The sequence below is a fragment of the Lutra lutra genome, chromosome 9 (assembly GCF_902655055.1).
Source record: "Lutra lutra chromosome 9, mLutLut1.2, whole genome shotgun sequence".
NCBI classification, from domain to species: Eukaryota; Metazoa; Chordata; class Mammalia; order Carnivora; family Mustelidae; genus Lutra; species Lutra lutra.
In genome coordinates this window covers 123,573,885-123,589,283 of record NC_062286.1, presented here as the reverse complement: position 1 = coordinate 123,589,283, position 15,399 = coordinate 123,573,885, and the positions used below count along the sequence as shown (strand labels likewise).

General features: G+C 51.4%; 1 protein-coding gene across 2 annotated transcripts in view; it reads right to left on the bottom strand.

Moving 5' to 3' along the window:
- PPP1R16B (protein phosphatase 1 regulatory subunit 16B) overlaps positions 1–15,399 on the bottom strand; it is a 93,509-nt gene that overhangs the window by 4,919 nt on the left and 73,191 nt on the right. Inside the window, exons 4-10 of one of the 2 annotated variants that reach the window (XM_047744767.1) lie at positions 15,103–15,248; positions 12,964–13,067; positions 11,199–11,323; positions 8,232–8,357; positions 7,648–7,723; positions 6,180–6,309; positions 5,921–6,089 (exon numbers count right to left, since the gene is read on the bottom strand). In XM_047744767.1, the coding sequence (XP_047600723.1) occupies positions 5,921–6,089; positions 6,180–6,309; positions 7,648–7,723; positions 8,232–8,357; positions 11,199–11,323; positions 12,964–13,067; positions 15,103–15,248 (876 nt within the window). The remainder of the gene's footprint in view (positions 1–5,920; positions 6,090–6,179; positions 6,310–7,647; positions 7,724–8,231; positions 8,358–11,198; positions 11,324–12,963; positions 13,068–15,102; positions 15,249–15,399) is intronic. The other variant, XM_047744768.1, reaches the window with a different exon arrangement.

The following is a 15,399-nucleotide window of genomic DNA, read 5'->3' as shown; positions in this document are numbered from 1 at the left end:
TCTTTTGGGAGAGCTGACTCATCCCCATCCTTGCTGCAGAGGCTGGACCACGACCCCAGGTCTGGCCCATCAACATACTCCCTGCAGGAGTTGGTTTTTGACTGAAAAGGAGTCCATGAAACTGAGCCCTTGGATGTGTGCCAGAACACTTGAGAAAGAGAAGTTCTGTGTGTGCAGAACTCCAGGGTAGTGAGAATGTTGGAAGCTGGGGGCCTGGGGAGATTGCACGTCAAATAGCCTGCTTGACGTTGACCTGACATTGGAGGGAGACCGAAGGGGTGCACTGAGAGCCCCAGGACCCAACGGATCCCAGACTTTGCAGTTACACGAGCCGAAAAATTCCTGTTTCATGTCACTCGATTTTAGCTGAGTTTTTTTTTTTTAAGATTTTATTTATTTATTTGAAGGAGAAAGATCACAAGTAGGCAGAGAGAGAGAGAGAGAGAAGCAGACTCCCCACTGAGCAAAGAGCCTGATGCGGGGCTCGATCCCAGGACCTGAGATCATGTCCTGAGCCGAAGGCAGTGGCTTAACCCACTGAGCCACCCAGGTGCCCCTTAGCTGAGTCTTTGGTCACTTATAATCCTTCCTCTGTATTCCCAGCAAATACCCACTCTGAAAGGCAGAGATTCTAACCCGGAAATCCCTGGATAACAAGAGCTTTAAAAGGAGCTGTGGCCTAGAAACTATAAACATGTGGCTACGTTTGGTGAACACAAAAATGTAAAGCATAGTTAAACTCATCATAAATGAAGTCAAAAGACACATTAAAAAAACTGCAACATATATGACAGAAAAGCGATTAGTTTCCCAAATAAAGCAGAACTCTTAAAAATCCATTTTAAAAAGCCCAACTAGCGGCGCTTGGGTGGCTCAGTGGGTTAAAGCCTCTGCCTTTGGCTCAAGTCATGATCTCAGGGTCCTGGGATGGAGCCCCACATCAGGCGCTCTGCTCAGCAGGGAGCCTGCTTCCTCCTCTCTCTCTGCCTGCCTCTCTGTCTACTTGTGATCTTTGTCAAATAAATAAATAAAATCTTTTAAAAAATTAAAAAATAAAATAAAATAAATAAAAAGCCCAACTATCCAACAGAAAAAAAAAACAACAAAGGAGACTAATGTGCAGCTCATGGCAATGATAATAATAATAATTAATAATAATAATATTATTATTAATTATAATATTATTATTAAACATATGCTATTATATTTATAGCATATAAACACAAGAGAAAATATTCAATCTCACTCATAGTTAATGACATGAAAATTAAAGCAACAAAATACCTTTTCACTTGTCACACTGACAAATGTTTTAAAAATGTGTTATGACTCGGCATTAGCAAGAGTGCAGGAAAACGGGCAGGTACATAAAGTGCCATAGTCTCTTCGGAGGACAACATCACATCATCTCCCCATCCCCCCAAAGTTTGTTTTTATGGAAGAATGCATACTTTGCACCAGCAAGCCCATTTCGAGGACTTCATTTCACAGATACATGTCCCCTTAGGGGAGAAAAGCCTGAACGTCACCGTTAGGCAGGTGAGAAACTAGGGCAAGTACTTGTTCTGGAATGTTCTATATCTGGTGAAAAGAACAAAGACAACCTTCCTGTGCTGACTCGCAATTCCAGGAGTCTCCACTTCCTGGAAAGATCTCCCAGAAATACACAATTAGGTTAAGACACAGTAAGGCGAGGGCACTTTCCACAGCAAGCTTCCCTGTAGGTATGTCTGTTCTTCTCATATTTAATGGCATTTCTGAGCTATGCAGGCAGACTGATGCCGCATTCGTGGCATTTTTTTTTTCAACTTGAATTTCTGTATCTATTTTCTTTACTTCCAGATTGGTCTTGGAAAGACCGCTTTTCATTGTCTAGATCAACGCTTCTCTAACTCTTTGTGTGTATGAGTCACCTGGGGTTCTTGTGAAAGGGTCCCTGCTGAATCATGGGTTCTGGGTTGGAACTGGAATTCCAGCGTTTCTAACAAACTCCCCATGGTGCTTTGACGAGCACGAATTTAAGACACTAGTTCTCAGCTTCAGAGGCTGGGGAATTAAATCACACTACATCACCTGGGGAGTTAAAAACACTTGCACAGTGCCAATCTGAAGAGGCTACGTTGTGTGATTCCCACTCTATGACATTCTGGAAAAGGAAAAACCATGCAGACAGTAAAACGGTCAGTGGTTGCCCAGGGTTTGGGGAGGGATGGATGGGTAGAGCACCAGGGATTTTTAGGGCAGTGAAAGTATTCTGTATGAAACTTTAATGATGGCTATATGACATCACATATTTGTCAACATCTGTAGAATGTCGAACACCGAGGGTAAACCCTAACATAAACTATAGGTGTCAGTTAACAATCATGTATCTATATTGGTTCATCATGGTAATACACCTACCACACTAAGGCAAGATGTTCATACCAGAGGAAACCAGCAGACGTGATAAAGGGGGTGTGTGGAGACTTTAGGTACTTCCTACATATGTTTTCCAGAAACTGCAACTGCTCCAAAAAATCAAGTCTATTGATTTTTTTTTAAAAAGTACCTAAATACAAAGCCTAGGCCCCAGGCCCAAAGATTCAGATTTAATTAGTCTGCGTTGCAACCTTGACACCAGGATTTTAAACAAACAGAAACAAAAACACTTCCCCAAGGAATTTTCTGGTAAAGTTTGTGAGCCACTGGCTGAAGAGACAGGGCTGCTGCCTGCCTCCTGAGCCTCGTGTCAGGGCACCAGCTCTGCCAAAGTATGTGCAGGGGCCAGCCCTGGTAGCTAACTGGGTGGAGTCTTGGCAGAAACCCAACTTGCAGGTCAGACCGAGCAAACACTCCCTTAGATGAGGGGTTTTCAAGGTCTGGTGTGCCGCTGAATCCCCTGGAGAGCTGGTTAGGGCACAGAGCACCGGTTAAACCCAGAGCCCAGGGTGTATGTTCAGTTCATGTAGGGCAGGCCAGAGAGTCTGCTTTTCTCACACGCTCCCAGGGGGCACTGCTACTGCTGGTCCAGGGACCCACGTGGAGAATGTCTATCTTAGAGGCTCTCACAGCCTTGCCAGTACCTAAAGCCTTGAAAGGGATAGGTCAGAGAAAGGAAGGAGCTCAGGGCTTCATAGCTATGCCCTGCGATCTTGGTTTCCCCCAGGATCTGGGGACCTGGACCCTGACAGGTGTCCTTGGGACTGGACATCTGGGTGATTGGCCCAAAGCCAGAGCTCCTTCTTTTTTCTCTGCGAAGCAGGCCCTTTGTTTGCCTTCACCTAACCCCCAAACCAAGCACAGCGTTGGTGAGAAAGCTGCAGAAGTTAAGGACAAACTCAGACCACATCCTCCCACCCTCTTCCCTGCAGGGCTGATGCTTTGTGCCGCCCCACACCGGCGAGGACTTCTGGCAGAGTCCTGGGCTGTGAGAGCTGAACAAACACGGGGACAGGTGGGGGCGGGGGGAAGCAGCTGCTTCCCTGAGCATTTCTTTTTTTTTTTTTTAATCCCCCCTGAGGATTTCTTTAAGAATCTCCAGTGTCTTCCACAGATCAATAAGGAAAAGGAGCAAAAGAACAGACACTGCACGAAAGAAGATACGCGGTCGGCCCATAAGCGCATGAACGGGCGTTCTCCATCGTCCACCATCAGGGAGATGCAAATTTAAAATGCGAGCTGCAGGGGCGCCTGGGTGGCTCAGTGGGTTAAAGCCTCTGCCTTTGGCTCAGGTCATGATCCCAGGGTCCTGGGATCGAGCCCCACGTCGGGCTCTTTGCTTGGCAGGGAACCTGCTTCCTCCTCTCTCTCTCTCTGCCTGCCTCTCTGCCTGCTTGTGATCTCTGTCTGTCAAATAAATAAATAAATAAAATCTTAAAAATAAATAAATAAATAAATAAATAAATAAATAAATAAATAAAATGCGAGCTGCAGCAGCAAGCCGGCCAGGACGGCTCAGATGGAGAGCGATGTTACATCGGGGACCGGCGCGAAGAGCTCAGCGCGGCTGCTCAGAGAGCAGGTGGGAACAGTCACTCTGGAAACTTGAGTGACAGTATCTCTAGTAGCCTCCCCATGAGCTGTTCTGCATTCCTGGCTACACAGTCCTACAGAAAATAGGGCCTATGCCCACCAAAAACCTCGTCTAAGAATGTTTTGAGCAGCTTCATTCAAAGTAGCCCCAAACTTGAAACAGCCCAAATGTCCACCAGCAGAAGAATGGACACATGCGCTGTCGCATATTTAAACAACAGAACTCTCCAGAGTGAGGGAAAAGACTGAGCTATGGCTCTGTGCCTGCACAGGGATGAGTCTCAGGGTCCCCAAGGAAGTCAGACGCACAAGACTACAGACTGCCGGGGCCATTCACACGCAGATGTGGGCACAAACCTCCTCTTCAGTGCTCAAAGGTAAACACAGCTGCCTTTAGGGCAGGAGGACTGCTGACACGGAACCTGGGAACTTTCTGGGGTGATGGAAAGGCTCCATGCGTTCATCTCAGGGGACACGTTTATAAAAGTTCAACTGAAAAACCCATTTCAAATTCATGTACTGAACATAACTTCCCTGCACTCACAAAGGAAAGTTAAATAAATGTGATTTAATTTCAGTCTGCATCTCTCTTCTCCCCGACCCTAGAAGTAGGCACAACAGAGCCTCTGAGGCACCCTCTCTGTCCCCAGCCAGGGCTGTGACTGGATTCCCTTGGGTGGGCACCTTTCCCGGCTTCAGATCAGCCTTCATGTGACCTCTCTGTTCCAGCTGGGGGGCAGGTTCCACAGAGATGTGCGGGTACTCTGGGCTAATCATTTTTCATTCCACCAAAGCAATACTTTCCAGAAATGTTTTCAGCTGCTTATCATTGGTGGATATACCAAAAAGGCAGACCACTGCTATGGACAGTCAGCCTCTCTCTTTCTGTCCCCAGCAATTCTGCTCTGGCCCCAAACTTGCTGGCCCCACTCAGCAAGCCAGCAGCCGTGCATGAAACCCAAGTCTGTTGGTACTGAGTAACACAGGGTCCTCCCAAAATTCCTGGTCACCCCACGTATCTGAATGTGACTTTAGTTGGAGGCAGAGTCTTTGCAGATATAATAAGTTAAAATGGGGTCATCCTGGATTGTGGGCGCTAATCCAATGACTGCTGTCTAAGAAGAGAAAACAAAGACACAGACACACACAAGGGAGAAGCCATGTGACCACAGAAGCAGAGACTGGAGTCTGGCCAACAAAGCCAGGGCGTGCCTGAGCCACACGAAGCTAGGAGAGAGGCACGCAACAGATTCCCTTTTGGAGCCCACAGAAGAAACCAATGCTGTTGACACTTAGACTTTCGACTTCTGGCCTCCAGAACTGTGACAGAACACACTTCTAGGGATCTGAACTACTGAGTTTGTGGAAATGGGATCCAGCGATACTAGGAAACAGACATGGCATCCCCTTAAGAAAGCAGTTCAACGCCCAGACCAGCAACTACTCTTGGAGCAGGCTTCTTAGGGCTCCAACCAGTACCCTGCTCAGTATTTCCAAACATTTTTCCCAACCAGATGTGCTCTGTAAACACAGTTCTCCACATCTTGTTATGTTCTCCCCCAGAACGTTCTAGTGCTGTTAGCACCCAGGGGCACTGCTATACTGAGCCTCTCCTTTGGGGAGCCCAGAACCAGATGTGCTAGAGCACAGCAGGCACACAGCAGGGACTTCTTCTCTGTTAGGAGACCCTCCTGGCTGCCAAGGCTCCCAGTTCTGACTCTCACACACCAGGACTGCCTCAAGAAGCACAGGGGCCACCAGCACCAAAGGGGTCCAGCTGGTGTAAGGGTGCTGTCCAGGAGCCCTCCCTCTGAAGGCTCTGAAATGAAGAGGCCAAGACCAGGCCGGGGCCCTGTCCTCCTTCCCAGTATCAGCTGACACCGAGACAGGGCGCAAGGCCACTCACTGGGTCCTTGTTCTCTTGGTCTGTCCTGGTCTCCCTGATGTCCCCGTTGTAGGTGGCAGTCCGTTGGTCCTCTGCCGCACTCCGCTGCTGCCACAGTATGGCCTCTCCCTCATACTCCTTCCTGTACAGGTTGGTCCTGTCCGACAGGCTGGCTCGACGCACCACCTTCCTGAGGGGAGAGAAGAGCTGCTGGAGGGCTGGGCCCAAGCGCCACAGGCAGGAGTGCCCCAGGGACCACGGCCGGCCTGCCCCGACTCACCCACGGCTCCCTGCACTGGACGTTCTCCGGCTCAAGGATGACTTGTGTCTCAGCTGTGACTTCATGATGACGTCATGCTTGTGTTTTAGCTCCAACAGCAGGACTTTGAACTCCTCCTCCTCACACAGGTCTGAAGCAGGGGAGGAAGCTGTTGTGGGGAGCAGTGCCAGGACCGGTGGCCCCCAGGAGCCCTCCAGACCACGGGAGCTGCCACCCAATGCACTGAAAACTCTCAGCATCTTTGGGGGGCATCCAGAGAGGGGAATAAACAATGCCGGTCTCACTTCCTGGGCTATACCCCAATCCTTAGAGGATAAGAATGGGAAACCCAGGACCCATATAGTCATAGCTCTTAAGGTTCTCTGCTATGACCAAAAGATCCATCCACCTTCAGTAGTTTCCAACAGGAGTCATCAACTCCCCAGTGATATAGGAAGTATCGAGAAAAACAAGCAGGTACTCTAGGTAGCCCAAGCCAAAACCTATAAATATCTCGGATCATGTATACCTACACGCTCATTCCAACCAATCCCTTCATTTCTCTACCCACCTAGTCACTGACCCAGCCATCCATCCGTAGATTCATCCCTATCCACCCATCCACTGATTGATCCATTCATCCATCCACCCACCCATCCATCCATCCATCCACCCGTCATCCATCCATCCTCCATCCATCCATCCTCCATCCATCCATCCTCCATCCACCCACCCATCATCCATCCATCCATCCATCATCCATCATCCATCCACCCATCATCCATCCATCCTCTCCATCCATCCATTCACTCATCATCCATCCATCCTCCATCCATCCACCCGTCATCCATCCATCCACCCATCATCCATCATCCATCCACCCATCATCCATCCATCCTCTCCATCCATCCATTCACTCATCATCCATCCATCCTCCATCCATCCACCCGTCATCCATCCATCCACCCATCATCCATCATCCATCCACCCATCATCCATCCATCCTCTCCATCCATCCATTCACTCATCATCCATCCATCCTCCATCCATCCACCCATCATCCATCCATCCACCCATCATCCATCATCCATTCACTCATCATCCATCCATCCTCCATCTATCCACCCGTCATCCATCCATCCACCCATCATCCATCCATCCTCCATCCATCCATCCACTCATCCATCCATCCACCCATCCATCTATCCATCCACCCATCATCCACCCATCCTCCATCCATCCATCCACTCATCCAGCCATCCACCATCCAGCCATCTTCCATCCACCCACTCATGAATACATTTATCTATCCATCCATCTAGCTATCCATCTGTACAATCTACCCTTCATTAACTTATTCATTCATTTTGCTACCCATCCACACACCAGCCCACCATCAAGCCAACTCTATATTTTACCCAATTATCTCACTATCTCTAAAAACACCGATGAGTAGCTAAGGGTGTTCTGGATTTTATGCTGGACTTACCTATTGGCATTTCATCCATGGATGTCCTAGCACTGAGACTAGCCCCATGGGACACCAACAGCTCTGCCATCTGCATCTGAAACACAGGAAGAAGCCCACGTTCCCCCCGGGCTCAAAAAGCCTGGGAGGTAGATAGAGTGCCCCCACATTTCTCAGGATCTGACATAAAGAGTGATGGGGCAAAGCCAGTTTGCAGGGAAGGCCCTGCACCCTGGAGGCAGGAATCCTGGCAACACAATGGGCTTGACACCTCTTCCAGCATTCCTGGGCCATGCCAAGGGATAGGAGAAGGAGTCTGCTGTAAATCTAGAACTGCCAGGCATCTAAGGAGGGACTGCAAAAGCTGCAATCAGAGTTTTCTATCTGGGAAACAGAGGGAGAAAGGACCAAATCAGAAGCATAGAATTACTTAATTTGGTAAATTTGTTATTGTCTTCTTAGAACACAACTTACCAAATGTTTTTGGAAACTCTCTAGGTCTTTTCCTATCCCACAAACTAGCTATAGTCAACACCTTCAGTGGGTCTTGTGAACCAACTGCCAGCCCAAAGGACAGCGGGCGGGTCCCGCATGCCGAGCGTTACCTGTCCCCAGAAGGCAGCCGCGTGCAGGGGCTCCCAGCCATCCCAGTCCTTCACATCCACACGCACTCCGTGGTCCAGGAGGAGCTCGGCTGCCCGCAGGTATCCGTTGGCTCCAGCGATGTGCAGCTAAAGGGGAGGGGAAAGGGGGTCTTCCCTATGGGTGCCAGTCCCATTTTTAGAGACAGGATAGCCCTCTTCCCAACCCAAATCCCAGCTCATTTCCAGGGACGGTAGAATGGAATAGAAGGAAGCAGAAATCTAGTCACACTGCGAAGTCTTATTAAGGCCACTCTTTATCCTGTGGTTGGTGTGAGGGCCCCTGTGATTAAGGCAACAGCACTTACTGAGTCCCTATCATGTGCTGAGCTGGGAGGAAGGGGTTTCAGAGGCCTAGCGTGGTGGTTTTAAAATGTCTACACATTCTTTGCTATACCTCTCTTAAGAGAGGAAGTTTAATTCTCTTGCTTTGAATGTGGGCCAGAACAAGTGACTCACTTCTAACAAGTAGGACATTGTGAAGTGGTGGTGTGTGATTTCTGAGGTGAGGTCATAAGAGGCATCACTGCTTCTACCTCCTGCTCTCTGGGATCAATCCCTCGAGGACAAAGCAGCCATCACGTAGTACAGAGAGGCCGTGAGGTGGTGAGGCATGGAGGCCTCCTGCTGACAGCCGGCACTAACTTGCCAGCCACATGAGGGCGCCATCTTGGAAGTGCATCTTCCAGCCCTAGTACAGTCTTCAGATGACTGCAGCCTCCTGAGAGATCCCCAAGCACAACTACCCAGCTGAGCTGTTCCCAATTCCCTAATCACAGAAACTATGTGAGGTGATAAATATTGATCGCTGTTTCAAGAGGCTAAGTTTTGGGTTTGTTCGTTACATGATAGGCAATCAGTATGTCCAATAAAGGAAAGCCTCGTGCTGAGGTAACAGCTCTCCTGTCTGACACCATTCAAGGCCTCTGGTGATAGACACCACCCTGGGGACCTCACTTGTCCCATCTGCTTGATCTCCAGAAAGTACATAAAGCATCTAGCACGTGACAGACACTCAGTAAGTGATGAACATTCTCAGAGAGGCGTGAGGGTTGACGAGGTTCACCATGGAAATGGAGGAAGGAGGAAGGTGATGAGGTAAAGAGACACCAGCTGCCTAGCCGAGGTGGGAGGCAGAGGGGAGAGCCCAACGAGGTCAGCAGAAGGCTGGCTAGGAGGAGACCAGGGAGCTCTGGGGGTGCTGAGATTTGGGGCAACAGCACTGCAGGCAGTGGGACAGAGAAGGCTCGGCCCCGGAAAGCAGCCCTTCAGAACGCAGCCCTGACGGTCAGGCGTTGCCTCATCCTGAGGTACAGCTGCTATAAGGTTCGGGCAAACAGACGTTTTCCTTTATTTTTCAATTTGCAGAAGAAGCCCGGGGTGTGATCTGGTGCAGGCACCCACGAAAATTACAATAATCATCTGATTTATAAATGTGTGATGTTTGCCAGTTGTGGAGACACAGCAGGCAGGGCCAGCAGACATTACAATCTGTGTGGCCTTGTACTTGGCGGGGAATAAAAAGGCATGACTGGGATAGGGAGAGCGTATAATAATGATGATAGTGTGAACCTCTGATACCTACTGAGAGTTTAGAGACTCTGGGCTTCGCACCTAACATGCAGAATCCCATTTATTCCTCCCAACAACCTGGTGGGGAAGGGACGAATAGTAAACCCCACTTTACTGGGAAGACCTGAGACCCAGTACGGGCCTGGCCCATGTGGTCTGGGCCACCCTGAGGCCAGCCTCAGTCCAAGAGGAGGAAACCTGTGTGTCTAGAGGGCCAGCCACAGACCCAAAGGGGCATGTGCCCTGGGACATCCTGGCTTTGCCTTCAAACAGCAACGTTCCATCTCACTATGTGACTCTATCTTTGAGGGCTGCGCTGAGCAGGGACCCATTAATGGGTTAACGAGGGGATGAGGCAGAGGGTGGGGCTCAGGAACCAGGTGGCAGAAGGCCAGTTACTACCTTTGGGCCACAGGTCAGACCTGAGGGGCAATTAGGGCTCTCGGGACTGCTGAGTCCTACCGGGTAAGCTCAAGATTTTGAGACTCCTGAGTGCTCCTGGCCAGCATGGACCCCAAGCCGAGGCCAGGGCCCAGCCATCGGTGAGGAGAAGGTGGGTATGTGGGCATCCCAGGCCATGCTCCTGTTTTCAGTTTAAAGCCTCAGAGCCAGACCATCCCCAATACCAGGCTCCATCCTGTAGGAGAGCCTACGAAGAGAGGTCAAAGCTTCCAATCCCTGACACTTGAGCTGAAAGTTGAGCTGAAAGGATGAGTGGAGCTAATCAGGCAGACCTGAGAGAGAAAGAGCTCCCTTGTTCTCTATCTCCAGGATCTAATGAAGCCTGGGGCACACAGGTGTGTGTTGCCTGGATGGAGGAAGGAACCGATGGATGGATGGATGGATGGATGATTGGGTGTCTGGACACAGAAATCAAAGAACCCAGGGGACAGGCTGTTGCATGAGGTTCGGGGAGGCTGCTAAGGCTGGGCAGAGAGATGGGAGAGGTGATCCTAAGGCAGGGGAATGGATGGTGCAAAGCAAGGTGGCATGCACGAGTGGGTGGCTGGTGGCTCCAGTCTTTACGTGGAAGGCACCACGGGAGGAAGGCCATGTGATGGGCTCGGATGGACACTGGGAACATGAGGTGAAGGAGGAACTGGGAGACAGGGCTGGTGAGCAACAGGGCTCCTGTCCCCCAGCCCCTGCTGAGACTGGCCAGATTCTCTAAGGCGCTGAGCCCTGTTCTGCTAACTCTCCGTATTTCAGGAGCAACCCTGGCCCCAAAGTGAGTCTGGAGGAGGTCCAAGGTCACAGACAGGCCCCAACTGTATCAGCTTAACCTCAACCAGATGCAGGTCCACCCCAGCTGGTCTGGTGCTGAGCCCCCAGCCCGACCCGCCTGGCCCATGTGCTCACCAGCGTGGCGCCCTGGGCATCTATCCAGTCGAGGTCCTGGCCCGCTGCGATCATACAGTGGATGTCTGCGATCATCTGCTGCTCGGGGGCCGCCCGCATCTCATTGATTTTCTCTTGGGTGATGCCTGTACAGGGGAGAGGGGGCCGAGTCAGCACCCCGGCAGGGCCAGGCCCCAGGCAGGGAGGGATGCAAGGCAGATGGGCAAGGCTGCCGGGCAAGAGAGCAGACAGCCATGCCCACGGGTCACTCTCTCCCAGGCCCAGTGAACACACACCCACGCACCGGCCCACAGAGCAGGGGCCATTCCTTCCTGATGCCCAGGAGGCACTACACGAGTACTGTTTACTGTGAGATGTTCTATTCCTCCACATCAGAAATCCCCATCATCCACCTGCCTCCATCCACTCAAATGGCTGGCTCTGCCTCAGGCCACAGATCTGGCCGGGATCGCCTCCCTTGCTGACCTCCCCTGACCACCGAGCTGACCAAGGGCTCTGCTAGTTCCCCTCGTCCCGTCTGTGGCTGCGTTTGCGGCATGGTATTTCATGGATTTCCGTTACGGGAATGAGTGAATGGACAAACATATAACTTTTGAATAGTGAAGTGGAGTCAACGGAAGTGGGAGGACCCGGACAGACGTTCTGTAGCCTGAGTCTCTGGCTACAAGTCTGAGTGTTACCGGGAGCGACTAAATGTATTTAAGGAAGAGAAAGTGACATGTTCTATCCAAAGGTCCATTAGATCGAACATTCTGGGACAGAATCTGGGGGAGGTCTGTAAACTGAAAAGGAGGGAAAAAAAATTACAATTTCACTCGCATGAACCCTGAACTGAAATGCAGCATTTCGTTCCCTGAGGCCAAAAGTCAAATCCACAGCACGACAAGAAATGCCTGTGACTTTAACACCAACAGAAAGTGCACCTACTTTCCTGACGTGCTACCTTGCTATTTCCTGAATTAATCAAGTTTCTTCATAACACGTTTAGGAATATTTCGGTAGCTGTAGTTTGATATCGTTGGGTTCCTTTATAATCAATCCTGAGATTCTGAGAACTGCACCTGAAAACACGATTCCTAAAGAGGGGCCCAGAGATTCACCAGACTGGTACAAACACGCAGACCGTCGGCCAAAGATGGACAGGCAGCCCAGATGCCAAGGAATGGAGGGACCACATCATGGTTACCAGAGCGCCCTAGGAAGGAACTCAAGGGCAGGGTCCCAGCCGGCCCTTACACTGTGGCCCAGGGTCTGGAGTTGAGCTGTCTTCTGGCAGAGACCTTCAGAAATATGTCCCTGTGGTGGTGGGGCGGATAGGTCTCTGATTGCTACATTTGTTTCCTCTCTGAAGCTCATTTGTGAGCCGAGAACAGCCCACGGCTTGTTTACCCCAGCCCCTGGCAGCCCGCATGGTGCCTGGCACAGAGCGGGCACCCGCGAATGTTCTTGACTCTTGACTATTTTCCCAAATGGAAATATATCTTTCTCGTGAATGTTTATTGAGTTGGATTGTCACAGCTGACGAAGAGGAGACAGGGCCAGCTGAGGCCGCCCACGCGTGTGGGTGACACGGCAGAGAACAATGCCTCCCTCTGCATAGCACAGCATTCCAAGGGTCCTTCTGTGTCCTCGTCTTGCTAATCACTGGGATAACCATTGTAATGAGGATCCATCCCCTTTTCTGAGCGCTGGGGCACGAGGCAGGCATGTAGCTGGCTCACTGGCGCACCTGTGCCCACACCAGGGCATGCCGCCCTGACCTTACCCTGGTACGCCATGCACGTCTCGATGACATCCAGGGTGGGCTCATCCTCGCAGAGGTCATACGGCATGTTCCCATCCGAGTTGACAGCGAGTAAGTCGGCCCCACTGCAGAGAGAGGGTGAGAGTGAGGGCCAGGGGAGTGTGGCTGGGGTTGGTCTGGAAGCCTCTGCTCTCCAGCCTCTCACCCGCAGCTCTGCTGTGCACCCCAGCGCCCCCAGCCCCTCCCCCTCGCTGGGGCCCCCCAGCTAGGACAGCAGCTTCAAGACTCTGCTTCTCCCAGGAGAGCAGCCCCAGCAGACCTCCACCGGCTTCCTGCTCTGTTGGGCCAGCAGGCAGGCACTTGGGGACAAATGTCAAAGTCCTCCCTGGTGACCGTAACATAAATAACACGAATGGCCCTATAAACACACCATCGTCTTTCATCTTCATCCTAGTCCTTGTGGGCTGTTCCTGTCAGCCCGTCTCACTCAAGAGGACACAGAGACTCAGATAGCCAGTTGTCCGAGGTCACACAGTGAGGACGTGGGAGGATCAAGGCTCAAAACCCGGCTCTGTTTCAGTCTGCAACCCCCTGCAGAAACACCCTAAGCTCTCCCCCACCATCTCCAAGTCCCATCCCCAAAGGCTAACAGCCCAGGGGCAAGACTAAGCCTTGGGGCTCCCTGGCAGAACCTGCTTTTGGGACCAGTGGTTCCCATGTGTGGGTGTGGTCCTGGGCTGCCCCGAAGAATCACCCAGGCATCCCTGAAATACAGGGCAGCTTCCTGGACTCTACTCCGGACCCCCTGAAACACCCTCTGGGGGTGAACCCACACGCCACGTGACTCTGGTACAGATCAGCGCTGGGGACCCGCTGCGCCAGGCTGGCACCACCCCCTTTCCCTCTGGGCACCATCACCGGTCAGGTGCTCCTGGAAGACTGAGTCACACCCAGGTCCTCATCAGAGCTGTGGGCACCGGCCCCCGCCAGTAAGTCCTCAGGCCCAATGGCCCTGCAGGGAGACCTCTCTGTGCTGCCACGTGCCCTTGGGCAAGCTGATCCTCCCCTCTGATCCTCCGCTGTGACCTCCATCATCCCCTGAGGCCACCTCACAAGCTGCTGCTTTGCTGAGACCTCTGCCAAAGGTCACCTGTTCTTGGGCCCTCTCCCTGACTTCTTGCTCTCAGATGCTCTCTGTGGCCTCCCAGGACCCACTCTAAGCACCAGCACTGAAATCCCCTGGTTTCCTGCCCAGTCCCCTAGCACTTCCGCATTCCTAAGAGACCACTGCCCAGCTCAAGTGCCCACCAATTATCAGGGAATTCAATAGAACCCACTTGAAATGGAATGTTGTCTTTTCTGTGTTTTCAGAACCTGAGCAGGAAGGAATTTGAGGACTGGAAAAGCCCATCAGAATAGCATATGCAGAAATGGCCTTATTCCTAGGGAAGACACTGCTACATGGTGCCCCTCCAAGCAGTCCCCCTCACCCCACCAAGGAATAGCATGTAAATAGCATTTGGGAGACAGGGCCAAGGAAATATGTTTGCTTTTTTTTTTTTTTTAATAGCAAACTAGCCAAAAATGGCAACAAGACATAAAGAGGGTAGTGAAGACAAGTATAAACTCATGGATTCACAGAGACAGAAAGAAAGAGATTTTAAAAAAGAAAAGGCTACCCTGATATGAAGCCAGACCAAGCCCCTACACGGAAGGAAACCTACAGACCCACATCCCTCATGAACACGGATGCAACTGTCCTCCACGAAATACCAGCAAACCCATCGCAGCAGCACATTAAAAGGATTACACACCAAGACCAATGGGGACCATTCCGACAATGCAAGGGTGGTGGTTTGGGAGGGGAGAGCACAAAGGGAGAGACAGAATGAAGAGAGACAAAGAGGAGTAGGAAAGGCACACAGAGATGGAGGGAGGAAGGGAAGTGGGGGCAGAGGAGGAGAGAGAGACATAGAAACAGAGGTGGAGGGAGGGTGTGGGGAGAAAGAGACATATCAGGCACCACAAGAGGCAGAGGAAGTGGTGGCCGAGAGGAAGAGGAGAGAGAGGAGGGAGAAGGAAGGCAGAAACAAAACAAAACCAACAGAGAGCTAGCGAAGGCAGGGCAGAAGCCCCGCCGGGGGAGAGAGGGCCACGTACTACTGAACGAGGATTTTCACCAGGTTGATGTGGCCACAGGTGGCCGCCGCATGCAGGGGCGTCCATAGCTCGTTGTCCTTGGCATTCACGTTGGCACCATGGGAAAGGAGCAGCTTAACAATCTCCTCAAAGTTGTCAATGCAGCACTGCGGAGGGGGAGGGGGAGACACAGGCAGGATCAGCTCCCGCAGGGCCTCGGCCCCGGGTGGGGACACACCAGCTTCCCCTCGGGAGGCCACGAGAAGGACAGTGGAGCCAAACTGTGTCTGAGTCTGAATCCAGCTGTATGACTTCCAT